General features: G+C 44.5%; 1 protein-coding gene across 5 annotated transcripts in view; it reads right to left on the reverse strand.

Annotated features, from left to right (window-relative positions):
* Positions 1–24,908, reverse strand: part of TACC2 (transforming acidic coiled-coil containing protein 2) — a 114,374-nt gene that overhangs the window by 52,600 nt on the left and 36,866 nt on the right. The window contains exons 4-5 of one of the 5 annotated variants that reach the window (XM_063405164.1): positions 21,280–21,402; positions 15,620–15,748 (exon numbers count right to left, since the gene is read on the reverse strand). In XM_063405164.1, coding sequence (XP_063261234.1) covers positions 15,620–15,748; positions 21,280–21,402 — 252 coding nt within the window. Of the gene's footprint in view, positions 1–3,468; positions 4,142–15,619; positions 15,749–21,279; positions 21,403–24,908 lie in introns of those variants that run through there. The other 4 variants (XM_063405160.1, XM_063405159.1, XM_063405161.1 and 1 more) reach the window with 4 other exon arrangements.

Here is a 24,908-nt window from a genome sequence, read left to right on the forward strand (position 1 = left end):
AGAAGGCTGAGACTATCCAGTTTAAATTTTTCTGAGTCTCTCCAGCAACCAACAAACAAAAGACCACGCAACAGAAGAAATATTGAAAAACAACCCACTGGGACACCGACGTCTTGGCCAGCTACCAATGATCAGTGACATTCAATTTCTTTCTTGGAGCCTGCTCCAGCTCCCACTGAAGTCAGTGGGCATTTCACTATCAACTTCAGTGGGAGCTGGCTCAGGCTTCAGTCATTTTCCTCTTGGATTGGCAAGGGATGCAAATGTTAGAGACGCAGCACGGAGAGCTCCTGATGGGAGGAAATAACACATCAGCAGCCCTTTGGCTGATCAAGAAATGGGCACTGAATGTAAATCCTGCCCAGTTGCTGCAAGGACAACAACCACAATGCAACCAGAAAAGCAAGGTGTGGTTCATACTCAGGAGAAAGAAATCCTTTCCCCTTAAAAAAAAAATAATATGATTCAGGGATGACAAGTGCCTAAGAGCTCCCGGCATTTAAAACCCTAGCAACGTCTCCAGTTTGCTAATACTTAAAAACATTACCAAGAGATAGAAATATATTGCTCTTACAAATAAAAGCACTAAGGGTGAAGGTGCAAGCAGATTTCTGCTCACACCCTGAGCAGGTGTGACAGCTCAGACAGCAAGGGCATCATCACCAGATGTGTGTGTGCACCCAACAAATCCGTGCACGCCCAACATCATCTCACTGCCACTGGTTTTATTTCAGCAGAGCCCACTCCTGTTATCTGATGGAAACGTGCCCCTGATTGAGCTCAATCTGTGGCCACCAGGGTGCCCGCTGCGATTTGCAAAGCACATGACAGCGCTCATCACGTCAGCAGCGAGGGGTGAACCACCCCACTTTCATCTGCAGTTAACTTTTATTGTCAGGGGCTTCCCTTGGGCTTTCCCTTTTTTATCATTCCAAATTGACTTTTCCTTCTTCTTTAAATGAAAGGGCAATTGTCTGCTGCCAGTGAGTGCTAACAATCCACAATGAGCAACAGAACACCCCGGGCTGTCAGTACCAATAGTGGGTTTATTTTAAATACTTTTATCCTGGCTGAAACAAATTTACATTAAAATTGGGAATTTGGCATCCACATGCAAAAAGGGAATATTTAATCATAAATACACTCTAAAATCTTAACCTAGACCCCTTTTCAGCATGGATTCAAAAATATGACATTCCCTAGTGTTTAATCAAGAAGTCCACCATAGGATACTTTGGAGGAACTCCTAAAGCAGCAGCTATTTAAGGAATTTGTTTACCTCTGTAGTTTTTTTGACTCTGTTCTACTCCAGTGATGATTCCTGACTGACATCCCCCTACTCTGATGAGCTCAGGGCAGCCTAACCCAACGCTGCTGTCCCTTTGTGGAGCTGCTCTCCTCAGGGCAAGCAGCCTCTGCTGGTGGCACCAGTGATGACTTCGGGGATGCTGGAACTGCGAGGGCAGCTGGCCTGGGACATGGCCAGATGTTCCTGCCTCTGAGCCACCACTGCCATTAAGGAATTTGCTTATGTGTGCAAGGCAAGGCAAATACAGCCTCATTTAAAAAGCACTGGTAAAAGTTACGGTGATAAAGCCAAAACCTCACCAGAATTGATGCCATGGCATCCTATGAGGATGTTCTTGTTTCATAAACAGGCCCATGTTTTCTCAAGGATAAAGAAACACCTCCATTCTTATCTCATTTTGAAGAGTATTTAGTTGAAGAAAGCAGCACAATCTCTTGGTGATTTATTTAATACAAAATTAGTAATACCTTCCACAAACTCTTCCCAAGGACATCAACAGTTACTGAATGATGCCTGTGCTAAAAGTGCATCTGTTGATTATGTCAGGCCTTAAAGATCATCTTGAAACCCCACAGGAATGACTTCATGCAAAAGATGAGTATGTTTATATATAAAAGGAGTCACTGAGAGAGACGACAATAAAATGTACTCAAGTGCCCCAAAAATGTATAAATATATATATACACCTCGAACAATATGTTCATCCAACAGAATGCACTCTTAAAGGGCTGTGAAAATTGGAGAGAAAAATCCTGAGCCTTGTTTTAGCAAAATGTGTTTTACTGCCTGGTTCTTGGACCACTGTTAAAAATCAACAGCAGTGCGTGCAGACGAAAATGTAATTTATAGTGCTTTAAAAACAATGAGGCATCCAATTATTCCACCGTATTATTAAAATAGATGCTTTTTATAGGAATGTCAGATGGAGCTATAGGGGAAAAGATATTAATTGCTGAAGCTACACATCAAAAGAACAAAGGATGCAGTAAGGCTGTTAGGCCTGTATCTTACAAATATAACAAGCCACTGTCAAGCAAAGCTATCTGCTGATATGCTGGAATATGACAATAGGGAGCAGATACCTACTTGTAAGGCCTATTACAGAGGCAAAACTATCAGTTACTGCTCTATCATTCCCCAATGGCTCTGAAGCACTTATCTCAAACACAAAATGATGCCTCAGCCATTATCAGAGCTACCTTAACAAGCACACAATATATTAAAAAAAAAATAAAATTAAAGAGACCTATATGAGGTTGGTTTGTAGACTAGCCCTAATGGATAAATACCTAAAACTTATCAGAATACATATTCAGTAATGAACGCAGTAGTCAGACATGTTAAGATAAATGTGATTTCTATAACTGTAATGACAAAAGGAGACAAGGCAGTCCTTCTAAAATCCATTCAGAGGTAAGGTCCATGCTCTAGCACTCCAGCTTACTAGCCTGGGGTGGAGGGTTAAGGCTAAAAACCTGTTGGCTAAATAAACTGATAAATCCTCTACCAATAAACTACAAAATCCTATTCACAAATGGCAAATGACGCTGCTATTCCTTCATGCACACACACATTTCTGCACTTTTATATACGATTTAGGCCCCCAGAAAAGAGCTAACTCGCTCTGAACAAGCACAAATTGTCTGCTTTTTCCTCCCTCCCCCAGCAAATCTTTCCAAGTCGGCCTTCAGTGAGGAGAGATGTAAGGACATCTTGCTTATGCTTCATCAGAGGGAATAACACCGTGACAGGGATGGATGTGACAAGGTTGATGCGACCTGAAACACGGTATCCGTGCAGAGAAAAGCAGGGAAAGGCCTGAAAAAAAAGCCCAGCGAAGCGGAGCTCCACGCTGTGCATTTTAAACCAAAAACACGGAGGTGGTGGTGGGCTCGGGAAGGGGGAAGGGGCTGGGTTTTTGTTCGCCGGCAATGGTCATTGTGTTTGATTGATCATGCACCCGAAACACGGCGAGACAAAACGTGCGGCTGGCAGGCAGTGCTGCACACACAGCCACCACCGAGCTGCCCGGCCCTGGGCACGGCACGACCCTCACCCACACCCCGCCACAGCGCCGCTCTGCCCCGGCACCCAACAAAGGCCGCGGGCACCCCGAACGCGGCGCCCGGGCTGGGCACAGCCACGGCAGCCGCACTTACATGGCCTCAGACGGCTCCCGGACCAGGCCAGCTGTCTGTGCCTGCTGCAGGGACTGCGAGCCTCCCATCCTCAGCGTGCCCTGGGCTCGGGGCTAGGCGACAGCGAGGCCGGCTTCCTCCGGAACGCCCGCGGCGAGCAGCCCCGGCAGCTCCGGCTCTGTGGAGGCTGCGGTGCTGCAGTGCAGATGGAAACAGCTGCTCGCATCAGTGGCGGCACAGGCACGAGCACTTCGGCAGCTTCTCTTCTCTGAACCGCTGCCAGTTTTGGCGGTGGGCTGTCGTTTGGTTTTGGGGTTGGTTTGGATGTTGTTGTTTTCTATCCAGATGAACGGTATTTATAAAATAAAACAAAACGCCGGCCGCTGTGACAGGGTAATCATCTGCTAAACAGCAGCGGTCCAAACAGCTCCGGTGCAGGAACGGTACTATTGGCTATGGAAACCGGCTTTTAAAAAAATAAATAAATAAAAAAGAAGACGAAGAAAAGCAGACCCTCCCTTTAAGCACACATTGTCAGCTACCGTGGCTCTCTAAGGACCTCCAGGCAGGACCATTACATTGTGTTGACTCAGGCGATTTGAAATGCAAATGTAAACGCTCGTGTGCGCCGCGCACGCATCTCCCGCTCAGCGCCGCGGGCCGGGCCGGGCACACGGCATCAACCGGCGGAACGGCGCCTTTCCCCTCCGCTCACCCACCGGCTCATCCCTCTCCGAAAAAAGGAATGGAATCTTCCGTGAGCAACGCAGGGAGAGTATCATGAGCAGCCAAGGTAAACAAGCCGAAGTGGGAGCAGCTCCATCCAACGCTGGGGCACTTTAACCATTCTGCTCCTGCCTGCACAGACCCCTTGGCTGGATGATGTTAAATACAGTTAGGGAGGATCTTTAAGAGCACAAAGTACAGCATTCCAGACCCCACAAATCAGCTTATCCTTTTGCCGTCGAGGAGGCACCAGGGCACTGGGAATTCTAAGATGCTGAAAAGGATGGGCACTACCGCTCTCCACATCCCTGCCGCTGGCAAATAACAGATGATCCACATACAAGCCGTGTTTCACATCATTAAAGGAGCCAAAAAAAAAAAGAAAATCAGTTGCACTGCTGCCTGTACCAGGAATTAAACTCTAGGGATACAAATGGCTTGAAGCTATGTAACAATTCTGGATACATCACAGGGCAGAGGGGTCAGAAGGATCAGATAAATTTAACAAAAATATGAAAACGTATTGACTTCCAAGCACCTATCACAGCACAGCTTTTATGCTCTAGTGGATTCTTCATTAGGCTTACACTTCCAACAGTTTCGGGTTTTTTTTCCTCTGCTTGAATAAATGGAAATCCAGTTGGGTTTTCTTGCTTGACAGGAGAATGACTGCTGAATCCATGCGTAAGGTTCTGATTCTCTGGGTGCACCCACAATAAATTGTTCTTGAGATGAGAGGAAGCAAGTATGTTCCATGAAAATTAAGAACTTTTCATTTCCAGAGGCTGCCTAAAATTTAACTCTGCTTTATGAACAGTATCCAGACAAATTACATTTTTCTTTTCCCTACTTTTTTGAACCGTGGGGGAAAGCCTGTGAGCCAGCACTTTGTTCAGCCACAAGCTTCCAACCAAGTTATAATTTGAGGATTGTTTTGTTTCTGAGAAAAGCCAAACCCTTGTTTCTAGCATCTCATTGCTCAAGACTCATCCCAAGTCCACCAGAGAAGCAGCAGCACTGCCTCACTCAGGGCCTGAGCTCCAGAACTTCTGGAGCAGGGTTGGGTGCCTGAGCCACAAGTGACCCCCAAATTCTGCAGTAGTGCCCAGCTCTGATCCTCCCTTGCCAAGGTGGTGGCAGCTCACTACACCCTCTGTATTTGCCATTCACAAGTCAGGAACACACAGAGAGTGAATAAAGTGCATGAAAATGTCCTATACACTCTTTGGCAGTGGATCAGAAATGGTTAATAACTCCAGGATTTCCATCCAGTATGGGAAATCAATGGCACTGGCCACTGACTAAAATTACATGTCTGTACCCACAGTCCCTGTTAGGCTGAGGTTACAGCTCAGCTTCAGTGACTAGCTCTACCTAGTCTTTGAATATCATAATAGCTCCCTGCTGGATTTCATTTGTTACAGAGAAAAAAAAGACTCAGACAAAAGAAAAATCCCTGCAAAGGCAAACACCAAATTAAGTAAAGCCCTACCAGGGACCTGGAAACCAAGAGGGAGAACACAGGCACTGTTTGTCCTGGCAGTGGGGAAAACAGGGACACTGTCCTGACAGCGAGGGAAACAGAGATACTCCTAACAAGTGCAAAGAACACACTTAAAATTCCTGTGTCAACTCCTTCAAGTTTCACATGTCCATTTATTAAACAAACAAAGCCCTAATAAAAGAAGGCTGGGACTGAATCCTATTCTGAGGCAGCATGGTCCTTTCAGGAGCTGTACAGTGGAGAAGGGTTATTTTTCCATTCTCCAACGTTTCTATGCAACAAACATTTGGATTGCACTAGAAATGCAGATCTTGGCAAACCTGCAGGATGTAGGGCTTCAGCCTTTGGAGCCCAGCTGTGGCCCTGTCACTTTGCACGTTCTGTCTGGGTTCCAGGGGGCTCTGGGCTGTGGTGAGGGGTGTCACAGGCAAGGCACTGCCTGCTTCTCACCCCAGTTCTTGTGCACAGCTCGTGGCACAACTCAGAGAGTCACCAGAGAACAGCTCACCGCCTCTGTGCTTCTCCTGCTCATAAAGAGGACAGGATTTCACTATTCCCTTGAAAAATAATCATCCAAGCAGCTCAGCTACAGCCACGTGAGCTCCTGATGGCCATGGTCTTTCACAAAAACGTGTGATGTAACTGAGCCTTGGGCTCGAGAGAGTTTGTTGCCTATGGGATGCAATAACAAATACTAAAATGATGTCTCTGGCCAACCCATGCAAGAAGCCAAAATGTAGATTTTCTTCTGATTTGGCCATAAAATCTGTTACACTACAAAGCTGCAGCCCATCCTGACTGGTAAGAAATACCTCAGATGAGAGGAGCTCTGCCTCTCCTGCCTGGCCCCAGTTCACCCTTTAGGCCTGCCAAGAAGCATCAACTCAGCACTAAATTTAGTGTGGGCTTTTAAAAATGTAAGAACTGTGTTGACACTCTGAGTGCATTTTGTAAGAACTTCTCTGGAACCTTAAAAACACACAGATGTAGCTCAGAAAGAAAAAAAATCCCATTGTAGCTTCAAAGGATTCAAAGATGCTGTAGGCACTTCAGCCTAGGGATTAAAAGCCATGTAACAATTTATTGTGATCCCATTGCTGAAAAGCCTATTTAAGTATTCAGTACCATCCTTTAAAATTAATCATTTGCTCTGCCTCTTTCACCCATTTAAGCAGGAGCCATATTTTGGCCTCAACTAAATTAATGTTTTATTAAAACTAGATGTCCACTGATTAGTTGTTTAAAACACTCTACAGACTCCTAAATATTTGGTCTAATTCCATTTTATGTTTATATATAAATTCAAACTTTGGTCACTTGCACCCAATTTGAAATTTTTGGCTTCCATCAAAAAACAATGCTGAGCAGGGCTGATAAGGCACGAGATACTGAAATTTATGTTCTGTTTCTTTGCTCTTCAGTGTCCTTTGTGCCAGGCATTTACACAAATTATAAACATGACCACACATACACACACAGAGAACATCAAAGAGCCTGCTGAAAGAAAAGCCCCCTCACACATCTATTCCCCAGGGAAGGAGTAGTGAATATTGAGCTGTATCTCCTAGCTGAAATGCATTACTGAGGTACTGTGCAGAAACCAGCACCATAGAAAAGAGAATGCAAAGACAGAGCAGAACCAAACATCCCAAGCAAAATGGGATTTCTCTGGTATCCAAATGCTGCTGCCACAGCCCTAAGGAACAGTACTTCCCCAAAAAAACCCCAAAAACCCCAAAACAAAACAAACAAACCCCACAAAAAAAAACCCAGACCAAACAAACCCCCTCCCCACACACAAAAAAATCCCACAAACAAAATATGGGGAAATGTTTTAAGAACCAGATTATTGTTTAAACATAATTCTCCCCCTCAATAATTTATATATATATATATTTGTTTTTAAATGATACTGCCTTTGAACCCCAAAGCCTTGAATGCAGCTTGGGAAAAAGCTTTCACCCCAAAGCCTCTCTTATTTGTAGGCTGCCTGGAATCAGAGGGCTCATGGCAAGGCTATCCACAATATCAGACTGCTAAGGAACAGCAACATCTTTCCTAAAGGACTAAAAGGACCAAAGTGCCTGAAAAATCTGACTGTATGGACAGAGAGGCAAAGCAAGCCCGTGCCTGGGGAGGCCGGCTATGTTAGAGAGCACATTAGCACATAAAAGCACTGACACCTTTTGATGTGCAGTGCTGACAGCCCTTCTAGGACACCCAAGGCTGGAGACTCCCCTGCTCTGAAAGCCCTGCAGGAGCACCAGCCCTCTGCTGATGGGACTCTGCCTGCCAAGTCCTTCCAGAAATCCAGGTCTCCCAGGACCAGAGCTGATCTTTGTGTCCCAGGAAGGTCAAGCAGGCTGTTCCCAGCCATGTGAGCACTCAGGTTTGGGGTTCATCTTTCTAAGGGTCATACAGCAGGCTTTTAAAGAATCCAAGCAATTCTTCATTACAGGCTGCACAAAAATACACAAGTCTAGATATGCTGTGCATATTTCTGTGCTTCTTTGCTCACCATGCATTTTGTCAGTCCTGGGACACTTTTATTTCCTGTTGCTTTGTTTTTATCCTGCAAATCTGACTTTCTCCTGTAGCCAGACTTCTGCTCCTTAGTCCCATCTCCCTCTCTTAGAGAGCAAGAGAGGATGTATCTTATAATTTCCACTTCCCTACAGGAGAGTCACTTAAAATTCCTTCTCAAGGAGCTGAAGCTGCTGCTGGAACACTGCAAGGCATTTTCTACCCTTCCTTTGGTTCTTCCCATTTTCTTGTTGACTCCAATCCCACATCATGGCCAGAGATGTGGCACAGGAATCTCTGTGAGACCACATTCATCTTGTATTTTTTTTTCCAGCCAGGTCATTGCATGCTCCAGCTCAGCACCTGCACTGCTGTGGGACAGGGACAACATTTAACACTGGTGCTGTCATTACCTCCCTCAGAAAGTCACAGCTAAGCACACAAACCCAACCAAACCCATTTTCAATCTTTGTCTCCAGAGGTGTGATTCAATTTTTTTTTTCCCTTCAGGGAACAGAAGAAGATTAACTCTATTGCAGCCAAAATCAGGACACCACAGTATTGTATGTGAGCAGACCATAATTTAAAATTAAAAATCTTTAATATTTTGAAAGATGATAACCCAAACCACCTCCTGGAGGGCCTGGAGGAGGGAAGAGAGGAGGGAAGAGAGGAGGGAAGAGAGGAGGGAAGAGAGGAGGGAAGAGAGGAGGGAAGAGAGGAGGGAAGAGAGGAGGGAAGAGAGGAGGGAAGAGAGGAGGGAAGAGAGGAGGGAAGAGAGGAGGGAAGAGAGGAGGGAAGAGAGCAGGGAAGAGAGCAGGGAAGAGAGCAGGGAAGAGAGCAGGGAAGAGAGCAGGGAAGAGAGCAGGGAAGAGAGCAGGGAAGAGAGCAGGGAAGAGAGCAGGGAAGAGAGCAGGGAAGAGAGCAGGGAAGAGAGCAGGGAAGAGAGCAGGGAAGAGAGCAGGGAAGAGAGCAGGGAAGAAAAACAAGGAAAAAAGGGGAAAAAAGAAAAAACGATAAAGAAAAAACTTAGTAATAAAAATAAGACAAACATAAATAATTGTGGTCCATCCCCACTGATCACTGCTTGGTTGCTAAGGTCACTGCTTAATCTAAATTGCAAGTGAGATTAATGGTACTAAGAGTTATGAATAACCAAGATGCCTGCTTAGTTATTGAAATTTCCAGCATGGGAAACCCAGAGGACAGATAACAAAAGGGGCCCTGCACGCTGCAGGCTTTCAGAGGCCGGCAGTGAATTACCATCAGCAACGTGAGAACTGCACACCCCCCCGGACTCCACGTTCCAAAGCTGCTGTGAAATTCAGGAGCCACACCAAGGGGGAGAGGAGGTTTGCAGAGCTGAGCTCACCCCGGAGCGGGCGCTGCCCTCCTTCCCTGCCCTGCTGTGTGGGATGTGGGGAAGGAGGGAGGGCTCTGCCCCACACAGCCCCACGGAGGAGACACAAATTAGGGGTCAGGGCAGCTAAACCCCCGTGCAGAGCTCACACCCTGCTTGGTGCAGCCTCTGCTCTCTCATTTGCTCCTTTGCCTTCCCCTCCTGCCAAGGCACAGACGCTTCGGTTTTGGATTTTGGGCTCCATCATGCTACTGCTCTAAAAGCCAGGCCTGAGTTCCTCAGATCACAAACAAAACTTTGAACTCCTATTTACCAAATTTCTGGCCTGGGCTTCAGAGTGAAGCCACAACCATCACCACACCAAAGGAGGGAGTTTGTTTTGCTGCTGAATCTGCCTCTGCAGGCCATGCCCACAAGCCAAATGCCCAAATTCTGTTGACATTTCCAAACACCAGAATTGCAAAAACACCATCACAGACTGTTGGGGAAGATTAAGCAGGAAAGTCTTATAGATATGATTGCTTGGCCAAAGAATCTGAGAATATGAAACCTGTAAGTGAAATAGAAATGAGTGCTAGTTTTGATGTGTAAGATTTCAAGCCAGTTGGTTACTGAACAACTGGAAAGGCAATAGTTGAGTGAGCTGAAGGGAAGATCCCTGTTGATTGAACAATGTCTTTGGCAAACAGAGGGGATGCTTCTGCAAGCTAAAGAGTCCAAGGGGCAGGGAGACCCTGCCTATTTGGCAGAGAAGAAAAAATAGGGGTCTAGAAAGTAGCTTTTAGGGTTTAAAATGTAACACAGTATGGTAATGTAGGACTTTTATGGTAATGTAGGCTGTATATAGATTCTATACGATTTGTGTCTTTTATTGGTCGGATGTCATAAATTAGCATATTCAGTACAGAAAAAGATATACTGTAACCAGAACTTAGGAGTGTCTCAAGCATGCTTTCAGTTGTGAGTGGCAACTTTAAGCTGGTTCTTCTCACCCACGACTCAAGATTGGTGTAATTTCATCTATGCAATAAACAGCAGTTTTATTAAGAGCCACATGGGAGTCCCGCATCTCTCATCTGGGCTCTTACAACGCATGACAGGAGCTCATCTTGCTTCCATTCTTCTAAGTCTCTAAACATCCTGGAGTGTGAGATCCCCACGGCAGCTGCAGCCAGGCTTGTTAGCAAAGGAGCTGCCTGGTGCCAGGAGGGGACTGACATTTTTCAGGGCTTCCATGCACCTGCCCTCACTGACAAGATCAGTGCTGCTGATGCTCTCCGGGGGCACCTTGTTGCAGGAGATTTCAGCAAGCAGAATCCAAAGGTCTCCTGGCCTCAGGGCCCGAGTAAAGAATTATGAAAATGCAGGATGGAGAAACCAGACAAGAACTGTGTTCCCCCGTGGTGCAATGCTTTGCTGTGGCTGTTAAGGATGGGTGGTCAAATGACTGCCTTAAAGAAGTTAGCTTACAGATTCAATTTGATTTCATGAGAGTAACACAGAATTGGTCTGAAGTATGTCCAGTGTGTTTCCATGGTTCCTTCAGGCTTTTGTTTTTAGGAGATTTAGCATCAGAGGCAGAGTACCCCAAAAGCACATGCCACATTTTAGCACAGCAGTGATTATTGAGAAATTCAATTTACACCTGACCACAGCTTTGGCCCGTGTATTGCCTGCTGTAGGACAAGGGGTGATCCTTGTCCTCCACCCTCCTGGCAGTGCCAGGAGCTGTCCCTGTGTGTGCCACAGTGCCAAGGAACAGCAGCCCAAGCCAGGTGTGTAATTTTTGAACATGTACTGCCACGCTTTCTGTAGGATGCAGAATGATCAATGCCGTTCTCAAACTCCTCGTGGATGGTTTAATTATTGTAGCTACATATTCATTTTCACGCTGCTGAACCTGCTCTAGCAGCAAGGAAATTACCATAAATGGCCTGAGGCAACCTGTAAAGTACACAGGAATAACAGGCAGACAGAGGGCTACCATCACCCTTCTGTCCACGGCCTCAGACTGCGAGCAGCTTTACAAGACACACAAATAATTGCTCTCTTTGAGCAAACCTGCTGGCAGAGCACCCCAGAGAGCCCAAATTCCCAGCCAGCATGTGGCTAGAAAACAGGTGACATTCCCCACTTGTGTCAAGCCCCCATTAATGCTCTGCCCTTTCAAGATGGAGCTGCTGGCAGCTATTTGTTGAATTGCTGCTGGCTGATGGAAGCTGTCGGTGCCAGCACACACCGTGGGTACCTCGGGGCACCCTGCCCAGCACACACACAGGATTGTCCCTCCAAATCATGGGCTCACCCAGATAACCCCACCACACCAGTCCCACACCCAGCTACAAGAAAATGCACCTAATCCACAACATTTTGGGCTTGAAACACAGCAGACACCCCAGAATTTGATGCTACTAGTAATAAACTGAAGACATCTACACAAAGCATCCTCCTGCCTGGGGCTGACCAGTACTAAACCTATCAATCTCCTTTAAAACAATCTCCTTTAAAAATCTGGAATGGTGGAAATGGATGAAGAGCAGCACTGTGGCTCATTCCTGTCCATTTTTTTACAGGCTGGCTGGTTATGTGGAAGGTATCTTATTTTTTGCAGGAGATGCTTTTCATGGTATTCGCCACAAAGCCTCAACAAAAATCCTTGCGTTTGGTTTACAAGAATTAAACTTCATTTCAATTTCTTCTATCTGCTGCTATCCAAAAAAAGGCATCACTTGTGCACCAGACAGTCCAGACACACACAACTTCTATGCAGTTCACATGACAAACATAAAGCCCACAAAACTACACCTTCCTTCTGCCCCAGAAAATCCAAAAACAACCCCTGCAAACTCCCACATTTTGGAAAGAAAGAGGTATTTGTATCCCTCATTTGTACTTCTGATCTCTTCCTTGCTCAGTGCACTTGTAGACATAAATGTTATAACACATTCCTTTCAAAAGGGTTAAATTTACTCAAGGGAAAAAACCTTGAGTTTTTGAATCCCATTTAATCCCTTCTTGGTTTTGAGTACATCATTAAAAGCAACTCAGTCTAGGATTATCAGTGTTGGTCCGAAATGAAGGCAATACACTGATTTTTATTTCCTTACTTTTACACCAAGCCTCTCTGAAGGTGGGCAACAGGAGAAAACTTGTTTTCAACACACAATCAAGCAAATAAAACCCAGAAGTCATAAAGCTTATCCTGTTTTTCTGCCTGACACCAATTATTCAGCTTTGCTTCCTCCCAGGGAAGCATTATGAAACATTTTGGAAAGCAACAACACAGAAAGTAGAGCTTTGTGTAAACACTGTTGTGACTTTCTGCTTTCAGAGAGATTTGTTGCTGTGCTTCCAATTGGTTCCAGGCTCACTTCAGGAAAATTAGCTAAGCCAGAAATGTGTGTTTAATTTCAGAGATCAACAGGCATTCCCTATCCATCCAGAGTCTCTCAAAATGTTCAGACTCCAGTCTGCTTTAGCTTTTGAAAGAAAACTGACCTGGTATCTCACAACAAGGAGGACCCAGCTCCCCACTCCCACCAGCCACACAGAACATCACAAGTGTAATTTTCAAAGCAAGCAGTGAGGCTGCAGGAGAGGACATGCTCAAAACCAGCAGCTGGTTTTTGTTCTCCAGAATAAATCACCTCCATCTCTCTTCCTCACAGGACCAAGGGATGGATCAGCTCCTCAGAGACTTTGCAGCACTGTCCATAGAGCTTCCATAAAGAATCAGCAGCTCTCTAGCAATACTGCAATATTTCAGCACTTCTCTCAAAATACCAAGTGTCCGTGACACAGTTCACAGTGTGACCATCATAATCACAGAGGAGACTGCGATGCCTCAAGGATCCATTTTGCAGAAAATCACCCAGTGGCCCAGCAGCTGCACAAGTTCAGCACCTTGCCAGGCACTTGCCATCAATGTGACAAAGTGAAACACAACCCAATTTGCAGGCTATTATTTCCCATGGCTGATTTGACTTGATACACAGGAATCACATAAAAATGCAAGGTAGCCTCAAAAGCATTTACATAAGGGGCTGATCACAACAGCAGACAGTAATATTTTTGCTTTTCAAGAGGGTGCAAGAATGATCTTTTGTCCCACAGACAACTCTAATTCTTGCCTCTATGTGCATCTTAATTTCCATTAAGATACAAACACACGAGTTCAGCTCTGGAGAAAGCAGCTGTGGGTGACAGGATCATTATTCTCAAGGCATAATGAGGGTGCTGGGAGTGCACATTTGGGCTGCTGATATCCTAGGCTGGATTTTGATTCTGCATTAAGAAATTCTATTAATACTACATGTTGCCCAAAGAGGCTGTGGACTTCCCATCTCTGGAAGTGTCCAAGAGTTTCTTATGCACACACGGATATTTACATTATTGAACACACCTCATCAATACCAAAACAAAACAGAAACTTCAGAGGCACAAGCCAATCTAAATATGTAAGCACAGCAGCTCTGCTTGCCTGCAGAGTTCTAAAGTTATTTCTCCTGTCCTTGAAGCTGAATTCTAGTGAAAACGAAAAGAAAATCCCCATGTTTTAGAGGTTCCAATTTGGATCTGTAAACAACAGTCATTTTGACTACACTACAGCACTCCCAGAAATTCAGGGTACCTGTAAATTCAAACAATTCTGGATGATTCTCTGGAAAGAGCCAACATCTCAGGGTGAGTATTTTCCCATTTAAAACCTCACCTGCCCATTTTTCTCCATTTTTAGAGGACAATCATTGAATCTGCCCTTCAATTCAGAAAATCCTCTCCCAATGACAAAAATTGCATACACTTCTGTTCTCCATCAGTGGTACACAGGTTGGTGCACTACAGAAAACTACAAAGACTTGGCCTAACTGTGCTTCAGCAGCACATATACTAAAGGTGAAGACACCATTTTTCTGATCAAAACAATCAGGAGTTTAGAAGAAATAATTAATCAACGTTTCCTACATATTATAGTTGACAGTTTTTTCAGCAGCATTTGCAAATAGCTATTTGTGCACTGTTGCACAGCAGAACACGTCTGTTGTGTACATTTTAATTCATAATTCAGAAATTTAATTCATAAATCCTCCTGCTGTCAGCAGCATCTTCTGACGTTTCTGAACAGAGCTGCAGTGTCATAACTGTATTTCCTGTGGTGTATCCCACTTGTCACAAGCTGCCAGTCTGTATTGGTGGGGTGGAGAATGCTGCTCTCCAGGGAGTGCCCATTTCATATTCTCAGCTGTGCTGTGACCTTTTCCATGAATAGATGTCACAAGAAGGGCAGGCCTTGATTGCTGAGCCCCAAGAGCAGACTGGTTAATCACCCTCAGACAGGCGCCAGCTGAAGCTCTGACAGGAATATCCAAGCACATGTCTCGACTATATTTGAGATGGGATGGTTGGGACATGATCTTTAAGGTTCCTTCCAACTCAAATCATTCTATGAGTCTCAGTTTAGGGGTTTTCAAAGCAAAAAAATGTGCTGGACCATCTATCAAACACTGTGGCAACAATCAGTGTAAATCTGAGGCAGTGAAACATTGAACTTTGAAATCAAGGTAACATTTGTTCAGCAAGAGTGAAACCAAGCTGAAAAGCTTCTTCCTTCACCACTGACAGTGACAATGCAAATCAGGTGTGGGGTGGGGAAGTTGCTGGAAACATCTGAAGGGGAATGAGCAAAACAGTCCTCTTAAACAGGACCTGATCTTGCACAGTTTCACACTGAGAAACTAAACAACACAACAAACTTTAACTTCAAGAAAGGAGAATACTGGGGGAAAAACCCTAAAAAAATAATTATTTAAAAACAGAAGATCAGCATAGTAATAACCAGTGTAGCCTAAGCTCCCTCTTCTGGTATTTTGGAGTAAATACACTGGATTAGCCAGGTCTTGGTAAATCTAACATTTGGATTCAAAACCTAGCAGCAAAGTGTTCATATAACTTAGACAAAACACCTGTCAAACTTAGTCAGCCTCTTTCACACTAGTAACATTTCTCAAGCAAAAGATGTAAAGACATGGAAAAGTCTTGTAACAATTGAAATCACACAATACCTTTTTTTTTCCCTTGAGAAACCTTTGGTTTCTTGAGCAGGCAGCTCTACATCATCAGGGGCCACAGCCAAAGGTACATCCTCAGAAACGTGGTTATCAACTCCTTTGCAGCTGTCAGGCTTGGAAGTGCTGCAAAACAGTTATGAAAAATAAGCTGACAAATTTCAGGAATGCCCATGGAGCTTTAATGAAGTCTCTTTATAGGGTGAACTTTGGCTGGAGCTACAAGGAGCTGTAAAGAGCACATCACCCCCTTCTGAATTCCCTCTCTCTCCCACCTCCCACAAGTTACTTCTTCCCACAAACATTATTTCACTTAACTTCTCAGCTGACCACATAATCAGTAATATTGCAAAGTCCTGACAGCTCTTATAGACCATAATATTAAGTGCCAGAGGAATTTAACTGTATATGAAATCAGCATAATAAATAAATAAATCACTAGTGACTCCTTTGTTGTTCTCACATAGCCCTTTCTCCTCGCTGCACAATATAAACATTCAATTATGCAATTTGTGTTTTAGAAAAAAACCCGAAAATCTGGGACTAAAACATTCTCTTGCTTTAAAAGCTCTCCCTAGGCTGTAAAGCTAAACATAATAATCCCAGAACTCATTAGGTGAATGTCAAGTCCCTCTGCTCAGCAAAGCTCAGGAGCAGGGCAGTAACCACACAACTCCCCCTGCCCCCAGCCACTGACAGATTAAACCACTGACAGAAAGGGAAATAAATAACCCATGACTCCATGTCTCAAAAGCAGGAGCAGTTCAAGGTCTTGTCACGCCACACTGTCCCTCCCAGGGCACCTCAGACACACCAGAGGGACACAAATGTCCTGGGGCAGCAGCCACACCCAACAGCCTCCCCTCCTGCCAGAGATACAGACACAAATGCTGATGGAAATGGGAAATGCTGATGGAAACAGGATGTGGCTGAGAAGCCTCTTACAGGTTTCCTGAACTAAATATAAGCAGCTATCTTAGTCATTCATTGTAAAATTTCCTCTCCTCTTCCCCCAGTAATTACTGGAACTGTAGGCAGCAGATTAAACTGTGTTATTGGTGAAGAGCTGGTAAGGTCCAGGGACAGGCTGCTCCCTTCTTTGGAGCACAAACAGAGGACAAGCCTAAACCACATCCCTAATTTCAGTCACAACACACAGGAGCACGAGAACAGCCACTTCCCAAAGTGCCTGTCCACTCAGTTACTAAGATCACCAAAGCTCTTTGTGAGAGGAGTTTACCTTGATTAGCTTATATCCACAAAGCTGCTCTGTGCCATATGGGACAACTACCCAGCTAATTCTTCTAAGAAATTATCTCTGCACTCCTCACTCCTTCCTTCCTTGCCTTCCTTCTGTTTGTCCAAACTGGCCTGGTGCTGACACAGACATCCAAAATTTTCAGCCCCATCAAGTTAACACAAATAAATAAATAAATAATGATTGAAAAGCAGGCTGTTTCCTTTTTCATGCAAAGGCCTTTGTCCTTGGCTAAAAATGTCTCTGTACTAATATAGTAACAGCATCCTCTCTATACCAAGGCACTGTGACTATATAGGGGCACACGGAGAGCAGTGAAAGTAAGATTATTTTTTTTTTTTAAGCAGAAAAAAGTGAGCTGCTAAAAATAAGTGAATGCTGAACATCTGTTTGGAGAGCAAACGAAGAGTTGCAAAACCCAAACAACTCACAAGAGGGCCCAGCCAAACAAGAGCACCAAAGGCACATAAATGATGGCCCTGGCGTTATGGACACACAAAGCTGTCCCAGTCTTACAGTAGCACCTGTTTCACCCACACTCCTCACACAGGCCCACATGATCATCATCTGCAGCCCTTCAGCTTCCCCCATCAAATTTTCAGAGATACTTTGACTAATGAGTGTCATTCCCAACACTAAAGCAAAGCCTGCCATCAACACACAAGGATTTCCAGAACAGCTCTGCTGCCCATCCTTCACAAAGCCCTGCATCCACTCCTCCTCCTGCTCTGACAGACTACACAAATGGAGGCAGGGCAGCACAGAACAGCAACCCTGTCAAAAATACAGAATTTCTGTCCACTCTGAACCCTCCAGCCTAGCACTGCATCAACTGAGGTCCACGTGTCAACTCATGGTACTTTTATCACCTCAGACATGAAGGGGCTACATTAAAACTTTTTCACAGCTCTTATTAAAGAAACTTTTCCATTAAATCTTTTCTTCTCAACTAGTAATATTTTAATGGTTGCAGGAAGAATACTACCAAAAGGCCCAAGTCTTCTCAGTGCACAATAAATTACACATTGACCAGTATTTATTCTGTGGAGTCAAGCTGCTTAGAAAATGAGCATTTTCAAGCACCACCTCTTATAAGTAAACCTCAAAAATCACTTTCTGGCTGGCTGTGTGCAAAGACAAATGTGGGGACTCCTGCCTGCTTGTGCTGCCAACACAAAGAAGTACAGCCCAAAACACATGCAGCAAGTGCCTTCTGAGCATTTTTTCCTGGGCATTTGCAGGTTTGGGGCTTCTTCCCCCACAAGCCAGGAGAGAAGTTACAGAGAACAGACAGACCCTGGCCAGAAGTGTTTCACACCTCTAACCCAGAGCCCAGCTAAGCTGTGGTCTTGTACACACAGGGCTCTTATTTGCCTTCCCTACCTTTCCAATCCAAACATTGCTCACACAACACAGAAGTTCTGTTGCAGAGCTCTGCACCTGCAGAGTGAAGAGAAAGCTGTGCCTGGCCAAAACTTCTCCTAGTGCAACACGTACTGGCAAATCAGAGTGGACTCGGCCTTTCATTGCTGAACAAAAATGCTTTGTGAACTTTTTACCTCTTTCCATGGCACTTCTCTGCAGAGAGAGTAAATCAAATCTTCCTGAGCAGATGTTGTCCCTGATCAATATGGTATCAGCTGGAGAGAGGCAGTCAGTCACCCTCAAGAAGCAAAACAAAGATAGAGTTTCCTGACTGGACAGATGGAGGGACAACCTGATCTCTCACTCTGCCCTGCCATCTGGAAGCCATTCAGCGCAAACTGACCCCCATCATATTTGCACTATTATTTTTCCCTGTCAAAGTGCACACTCTCTGCATTATGTGACTCCCCTGATGGGGAAATACACAGAAACAGAAGCAAATTTTGTCAATAACTGAATATTTTGGGGGAAAGCACTTTGTGATTGCACCTTACTGCAGACAGACTGGAGTAACACCATGGCATTCAGGAGCCCCTGTAACATTTCCATTTCACAGAGGTACTCAGCAGGCATCAGAGACATCACATCTGTGTGCATTAGAGAACTGCATCCAGTCACTGAGATGCAGTGCTGCAGTGCTTCTGCATAAAATGCCGAAAAAGCAGAGACTTTAGTAAGATTATCCTGCTTACATGGGCAATGATCTGCTCCACGACACAGGTGAACTGGGGATGGCAGGTAAGGCAATGACATGAAAGAACAAACACCCCTGAGGCTCTTCCCTTGGGGAAGAAAAGCCCAGTCCTGCTACTCCTGATCCTGGCTGTGGGTATCATCCCACGTGTTTTAATACTTCCATCAGGACCAAACCCCAGGGAAGTCACAGAGCTGCTGCTGCAGGAGGAGCTGCTCCATGACTGAACACACAGGAGTTAAAGCAGAGGTGCAGCTGCACTGATTTAACCCCTCTGTTGCCAACCAGCTGCCACCTGGGGGTGGGCACAGTGGCAGCCCCTGGATTTTCTATTGCTGGGACAATATTGCAAGGCTCACAGAGAAGCTGGCAAGTGACAAGAACATGGACAGGAAAATCAGGTGAAGGAAACAGGTAGGATTTTATATCCAAAGCTGCACACGATGCAAAATAAAGGAGTAAGGAAAACAAACAACACTGACAAGAGTTAACTTGTGCAGTATTTTAAAAAACAGAGTTAAAACCAACAAACACAGAAGAACCACTCAAAGCCAGCTTCACCCCAGCTGACCACAGTATTTCTCAGTCAGTTTTCTCTGTTTCAGGAATTGGAAAACTACCTACATCCAACATGAAATACCCCTGGTTTGCCACTTTTTAGCGCTGAACACTCACAAAAATCCTTGCAAGCTCCCTCGAGGCCAGGATTTGGAAACAACAGCCAGATCCTGTGGTTGTGCACAGTCCTTGTGCCCTCACCCCTACTGGGCTCAGCCACCCCGGATGGGGCAAGCACAGCCTGTGCAGCTGGGGTGGAGCAAGGAACCCAGAGCCACCCTTCAGACATTAACAATAAAACATGTAAAAGGCACAAGCTATGAAGCAGATCAAAAGAAAAGGTATCATATAATTAACTCGAAATTCCAGATTCATAGGAGAATGCAAACAGAGTGGATTCATGAGGTTTACAAGAAACAGGGAATTAAAGCACTCTGAGACTGCTCTCCCATAAATGTTTAATCACAGACAGCTTATGTGCCTTTTTCCCTGCAAACAGCAAATTATCACCCCAAGGGCACACAATCTTCTGTTCCAGACTGTAGTCCAAAGACCATATACAAATCTTTCTGGCACTTTTGGTTGCCAGTCTTTTTTCATTCTTCCACGTTCAGAAAGTAGTTCACAACTCCACCTCAATTAATGCTCACTCTTTTCTAACTGCTTCACTACTATGGCCAACAATCCATTAGCAAGAAAAACAGAACCCACAAAAAAACCACCAGTAACCCAATTACATTTGTTAAAAACAAAAGGAACACACAACCCTTTGAGTAAAAACTTACAAGAACTGAAAGAAATCCGCATCATTAGCTTCCCACTGTAAGCTTCTCTAGATCATCTTACTCTGACTGTAGGAAAAAGTTTGTTTCTCACAGGCTCTCTCAGCCAGCACTGGTGACTAACCAGCTTGGGGACTGGTGGCAGACCAGGACAGGCTGAACAGCAAAGTCACCCAGCTTTTAAGGTGGATTGAGCAAACCACACGAGGTCCCTTCAGCCTTTGATGGTGTGTTAGTGTGACTTCAGCTAACCAACTTAATGCTAGCTTAAATATACTGTGGATGTTTACACTCCACTGAGCTCCCGGTGATTGAAGGGCACACACACCCTACAAGGCTTCCTCTATTGTTAAGATAAATTTATTTGCCCGAAGATCCTGACAACCCCACTACCACCAGCACAAAGAGAGCAACAGTTTCCCTTCTCAGTGCAAGCAAAGGCAGACAACAAGGCCAAAGTCCAACAGAGATACCTGAAAGCTTTATAATCAACATTAAACTGTTAAAGAACTTCTCAAAGGAAATGCTCCAAGGATTAGTTACCTTGTACTAATAAAAAATAAAGTACAAGAATCTAAAAAATATAGGGCATGTATTGCACCTTCACATGTCATGAGCCTCCTATGTGCTGAAGTGATGGAATTAAATTTGATTGAGTGTCATTCCCAACAGTAAAGCAAAGCTTGCCATCAACACACAAGGATTTCTGGAAAAGCTCTGCCCCCCATCCTTCACAAAGGATGTTTACCCTTCTCAGGGAAGGGCAAACAGCATCTTCCTTTAAGGTTTTGACAAGGGGAGATTTAAACTCTGGTGCAGACCTCTGCTGACAGATCCAGGCAGAGTCAGCAAACCCACCAGCAGCTGGCCCTGGCAGACATTTATCCACCCAAGGAGGGCGATGCCAGTGCTGAGCCCTGGGCACAGCCCTGCACAGTACCTGGCTGCAGTCAGCTCAGCAGCTCCCACGGGGACAGCATTTCCAAAGGCTGCACACACAGCTAAGGGATCACAGGGGTTGAGGGGAGAAGCCAAACGATTATCATCACCTGGCCCAGGAGGACTGTGGAGAGAAGAGACAGAAAGGCAGCCTTAAATGCCTGAGTTATTGCAGAATTAATGTTGTTTATCCTTCTGACTCCCTGGACTTGAGCACAAATGAGCTAATTTGTGTGTTAGGGAACACAGAGAAAGTTGGCATTCTTAATCTAAGTTGCTTTTGTTCCCACAGGACTGACGTCTCTGCATTTTTGTCTGACTTACAACTGCAAGAGCAATGAGACACTGCAACCCAACAGCAAATGAACCCCATTGTGCTTCTGAATATGAAAAGTAAACAAGAAATGGAGCTGCTGCTCGAACAGGAGAAATGACAAGATTTCCTCACTCAGAAACCACATAAAATACAAGGAGCTCGATGCTGGTTTTCACCTGAGCTGGGGGGGCTCATTGGGGGGCACAGAGTCAAAAGTGTCCAGGTGCTGTGGAGAACACACACAGGGGGACATCCAGCCTTGTCCCCTTCCTGGGAAGAGCAGAGTGCCACTGAGCACCAGCAGCTTGTGACTAGAGAAGACAACTTGGAAACACACTGCTGAATCAATAAGGAAAGGACCCTGCTGAAAAAGAGAGTTTGCTTATCTTTAAGAAACATCAAACCATGGGAACTCCTGAAAACAATGTTCTTGCTGCCTGCTTCAACCTGACTTTGCCATCTGACCACCCAGAGATCAGGACCCTGGAAGCATCAGTTTTCCCTAAAATTCACCAATATTCTCAAGTTGTTTGTAAACAACAAAGTGTGACCTTAACTGCTGATGCAATTTCACACTGCCCTGGATCCCTCCTGTCTATGTTGTCTCCTGTACTACCTGGTGAATACAACACTGAACACACAGGGGTGGTGCCTTACACAGATGAATTTGAGGTGCATAAACTCAAAACTGTCACTCAGCATTTGCAATTCCAGCTTATAAATAAAAAGCTCTAAATCAGAGAACTCAGCTTTTACTCTAAATGATGACTTCTTTACGTAACTTCAAAGCCAGAGATCCTGGATGATTCCTTACTGTAATTTAATTCTGAATCAAAAAACCTAACAGTTAAACTTTAACAATGTCAGTGTTATTCTGGTAATGACTGAAGGCTGCCATCTGAATGTACTCACACTTCCCATATTTTATTTAAAGGATTCTGTAGCATGTTCATGTGGGAAAAACAATTACAACTCTGAGCAATTGACTGCCCACAGGTTCTCTGGTTTAACCACACCTCAGGGCCCTGCCTGTTGTAGGGAACTTTGAGCCAAGGTGTTTACAGGTTCTAAAGTCCTCTGGCTTATTATCATAAAGGGACTGGTTTTCATTCATTGCTGAGTTGCAACTGGAGTGTCCCCTCTGCTTTGCCTTAAAATGAGTGTTTAGAAAGTAGATTTTGACAACAGCACTTGACAATTTCTTTTTGTGTACATAATGAGTAAACTGAGGAGATGTGCAAGTTTTCCTCTTCCCTGTACACGTGTAGGAAGCACAGCACAAGCCCAAACTGAAAATGCTGTGCCCCAGCCTGGTGAGCAGTGTTTGCTCCTCACCACTCACGTTTCCCACACAACCAACTCCTGGACAGGGATTTTCATAGTTCATGGACAAAGTAACCTGAAACTCAGGCTTGGGGAGGTGATGGAGAGGCTGGTCCTTGCCAAGCCACCCTGCTCTGTGCCACACAAACAACGAAGCCATCCACAGGCTGCTCAAACGAGTTCCACAGGTGACATTCCTGGATATCACACCTGCCTTTGGCCCTCCAGGTCCCTGCTGTCAGCCCTCTGCAGCCATCAGCCTTTAAGGCCAGTTTGTTTCAAGAACTGAGCTCCATAAAAAAGGCCACGAGCTTTTTTCCATTCTGTTGCCTCAGTTCTGGGTCAAGCCTGGAAGAGGATCTACATAAAACTGCTTCCAAATTCTACGTATGACAAGCATGACTGAAATAGTTTGCAAAGGAAAATACCTCACAGTTTAACAAGCAGTTGCTTACCAACAGCTGCAGCGAGCACACTAAATTCAGCCCAAAGATCACGGGCTTCAGTCTGTTATTAGTGTGTCACAAGAGAAAGACACTGCCCATCAAGTGTCCTTAGGCTCTTGAGTTTCACAATTTCACTTTTAAGGCCTCTACTTAGCCTTGGAAAGAGATTTTCCAAGTCACTGTTAGAAGGCAGGTATGCAAATAAGTTTCAGGCAAAGCTGGACCCACAGTATTCATTATATATCAATGAATGAATGACAAATAACTTCATAAACCTGTCTAATTTCTTCTTAAACACAGCAGGTCTGAGTCTGTCTATGTAAGAAGGCTTCGAACCAAGGCAGAAAATTCAGATACATACAGGTACAACTTGGCACATGTGGACACAGAGCCAGGGAGTGCTGGGTGCTCTGGTGGGTCTGTTTGCTGCTCTCCTCCTGACATCCCTGAGATGCAGACCTTAAACCCCTACTTTCATAGGAGAGTTATAAAACGCTTTGATACTGGTGCTGGAGACGGAAGGCAGCTCTGGGTCTTGGCATTTACTCCCTGTCCATGTTTTTCCAATCAGGAGAGCTGGATGTGGCTCCCTTTGAACAGCCAACAACAGCTCCAAGTTTACTCCAAGGGAAACCAATAAGCATTTCAAACTCTGCTATCTCCCAGTCCCAAACATTTGGCTGCTTTTAATGAGATAACGGCAAGATTTATGGATCCTGCTCTTACTCCAGAAATCTCTGGAAAATGGCACCAACAACCACAAGGCAGGACTGAGCTCTCAGTGCTCTCATCACCCGCTGTTTTGTTTTCTTCAGGACACAAGATGTTCTCACCAGACAAACTAAATCCTTTGTATTTCATACTTGGCTTTCTAATATCCTGAGCCAAAGAGTCAAATTTTTGAGCCTCAGTTTACCCATACATAAGAAAAAGTATTAATCAATCCCAGAAAAATACTGAGAGAATTTGTTATTTCTGTTATGTCCTTACACTCTAATTCTTTGGAAAGGAAAAATACCTAGCAACACCTACATCAGTTTGCAATTCATTCATTCAAACACACTGTACCTCATAAAATCTGATCCATTTTATTAATTCCTTCATGATATTAGTTTTATCTTCTCACACTTTGGTTTACAGCTTATCTCTTACATTAACCATACTCACTGAAATAAACTCAGTGTCTAGAAAATCCAACAATAACCTGTTAGGGTAACTCTATGCCCCTTTGTTATTTCTGTTCTTTAAAAGTATTTCCATGATCACTGGAACTCCTGTCAATGATTCAGCAGAGAAGGAGGTAAGAAGTGATTTCTCATATACAGGTGTCACTAACTAAAACTAAACTTGTTTAGGGAACAGCTCAGAACTGTTGCATAAGATACCAGCATAGTCTTAAAAACAAACCACTCTTTTTTTTTCTCTTTTGCACTACTACTTATGAACTAATTAAAAATCCATTTAAATGTCAACAGCATTTAAGGAAAAAGATGAGATTCTAAGATTAAAATGGAAAGTGTGGCTTTATTTCCCAAGGAACTAAGG

This window comes from Prinia subflava, chromosome 9, assembly GCF_021018805.1.
Source record: "Prinia subflava isolate CZ2003 ecotype Zambia chromosome 9, Cam_Psub_1.2, whole genome shotgun sequence".
NCBI lineage: Eukaryota > Metazoa > Chordata > Aves > Passeriformes > Cisticolidae > Prinia > Prinia subflava.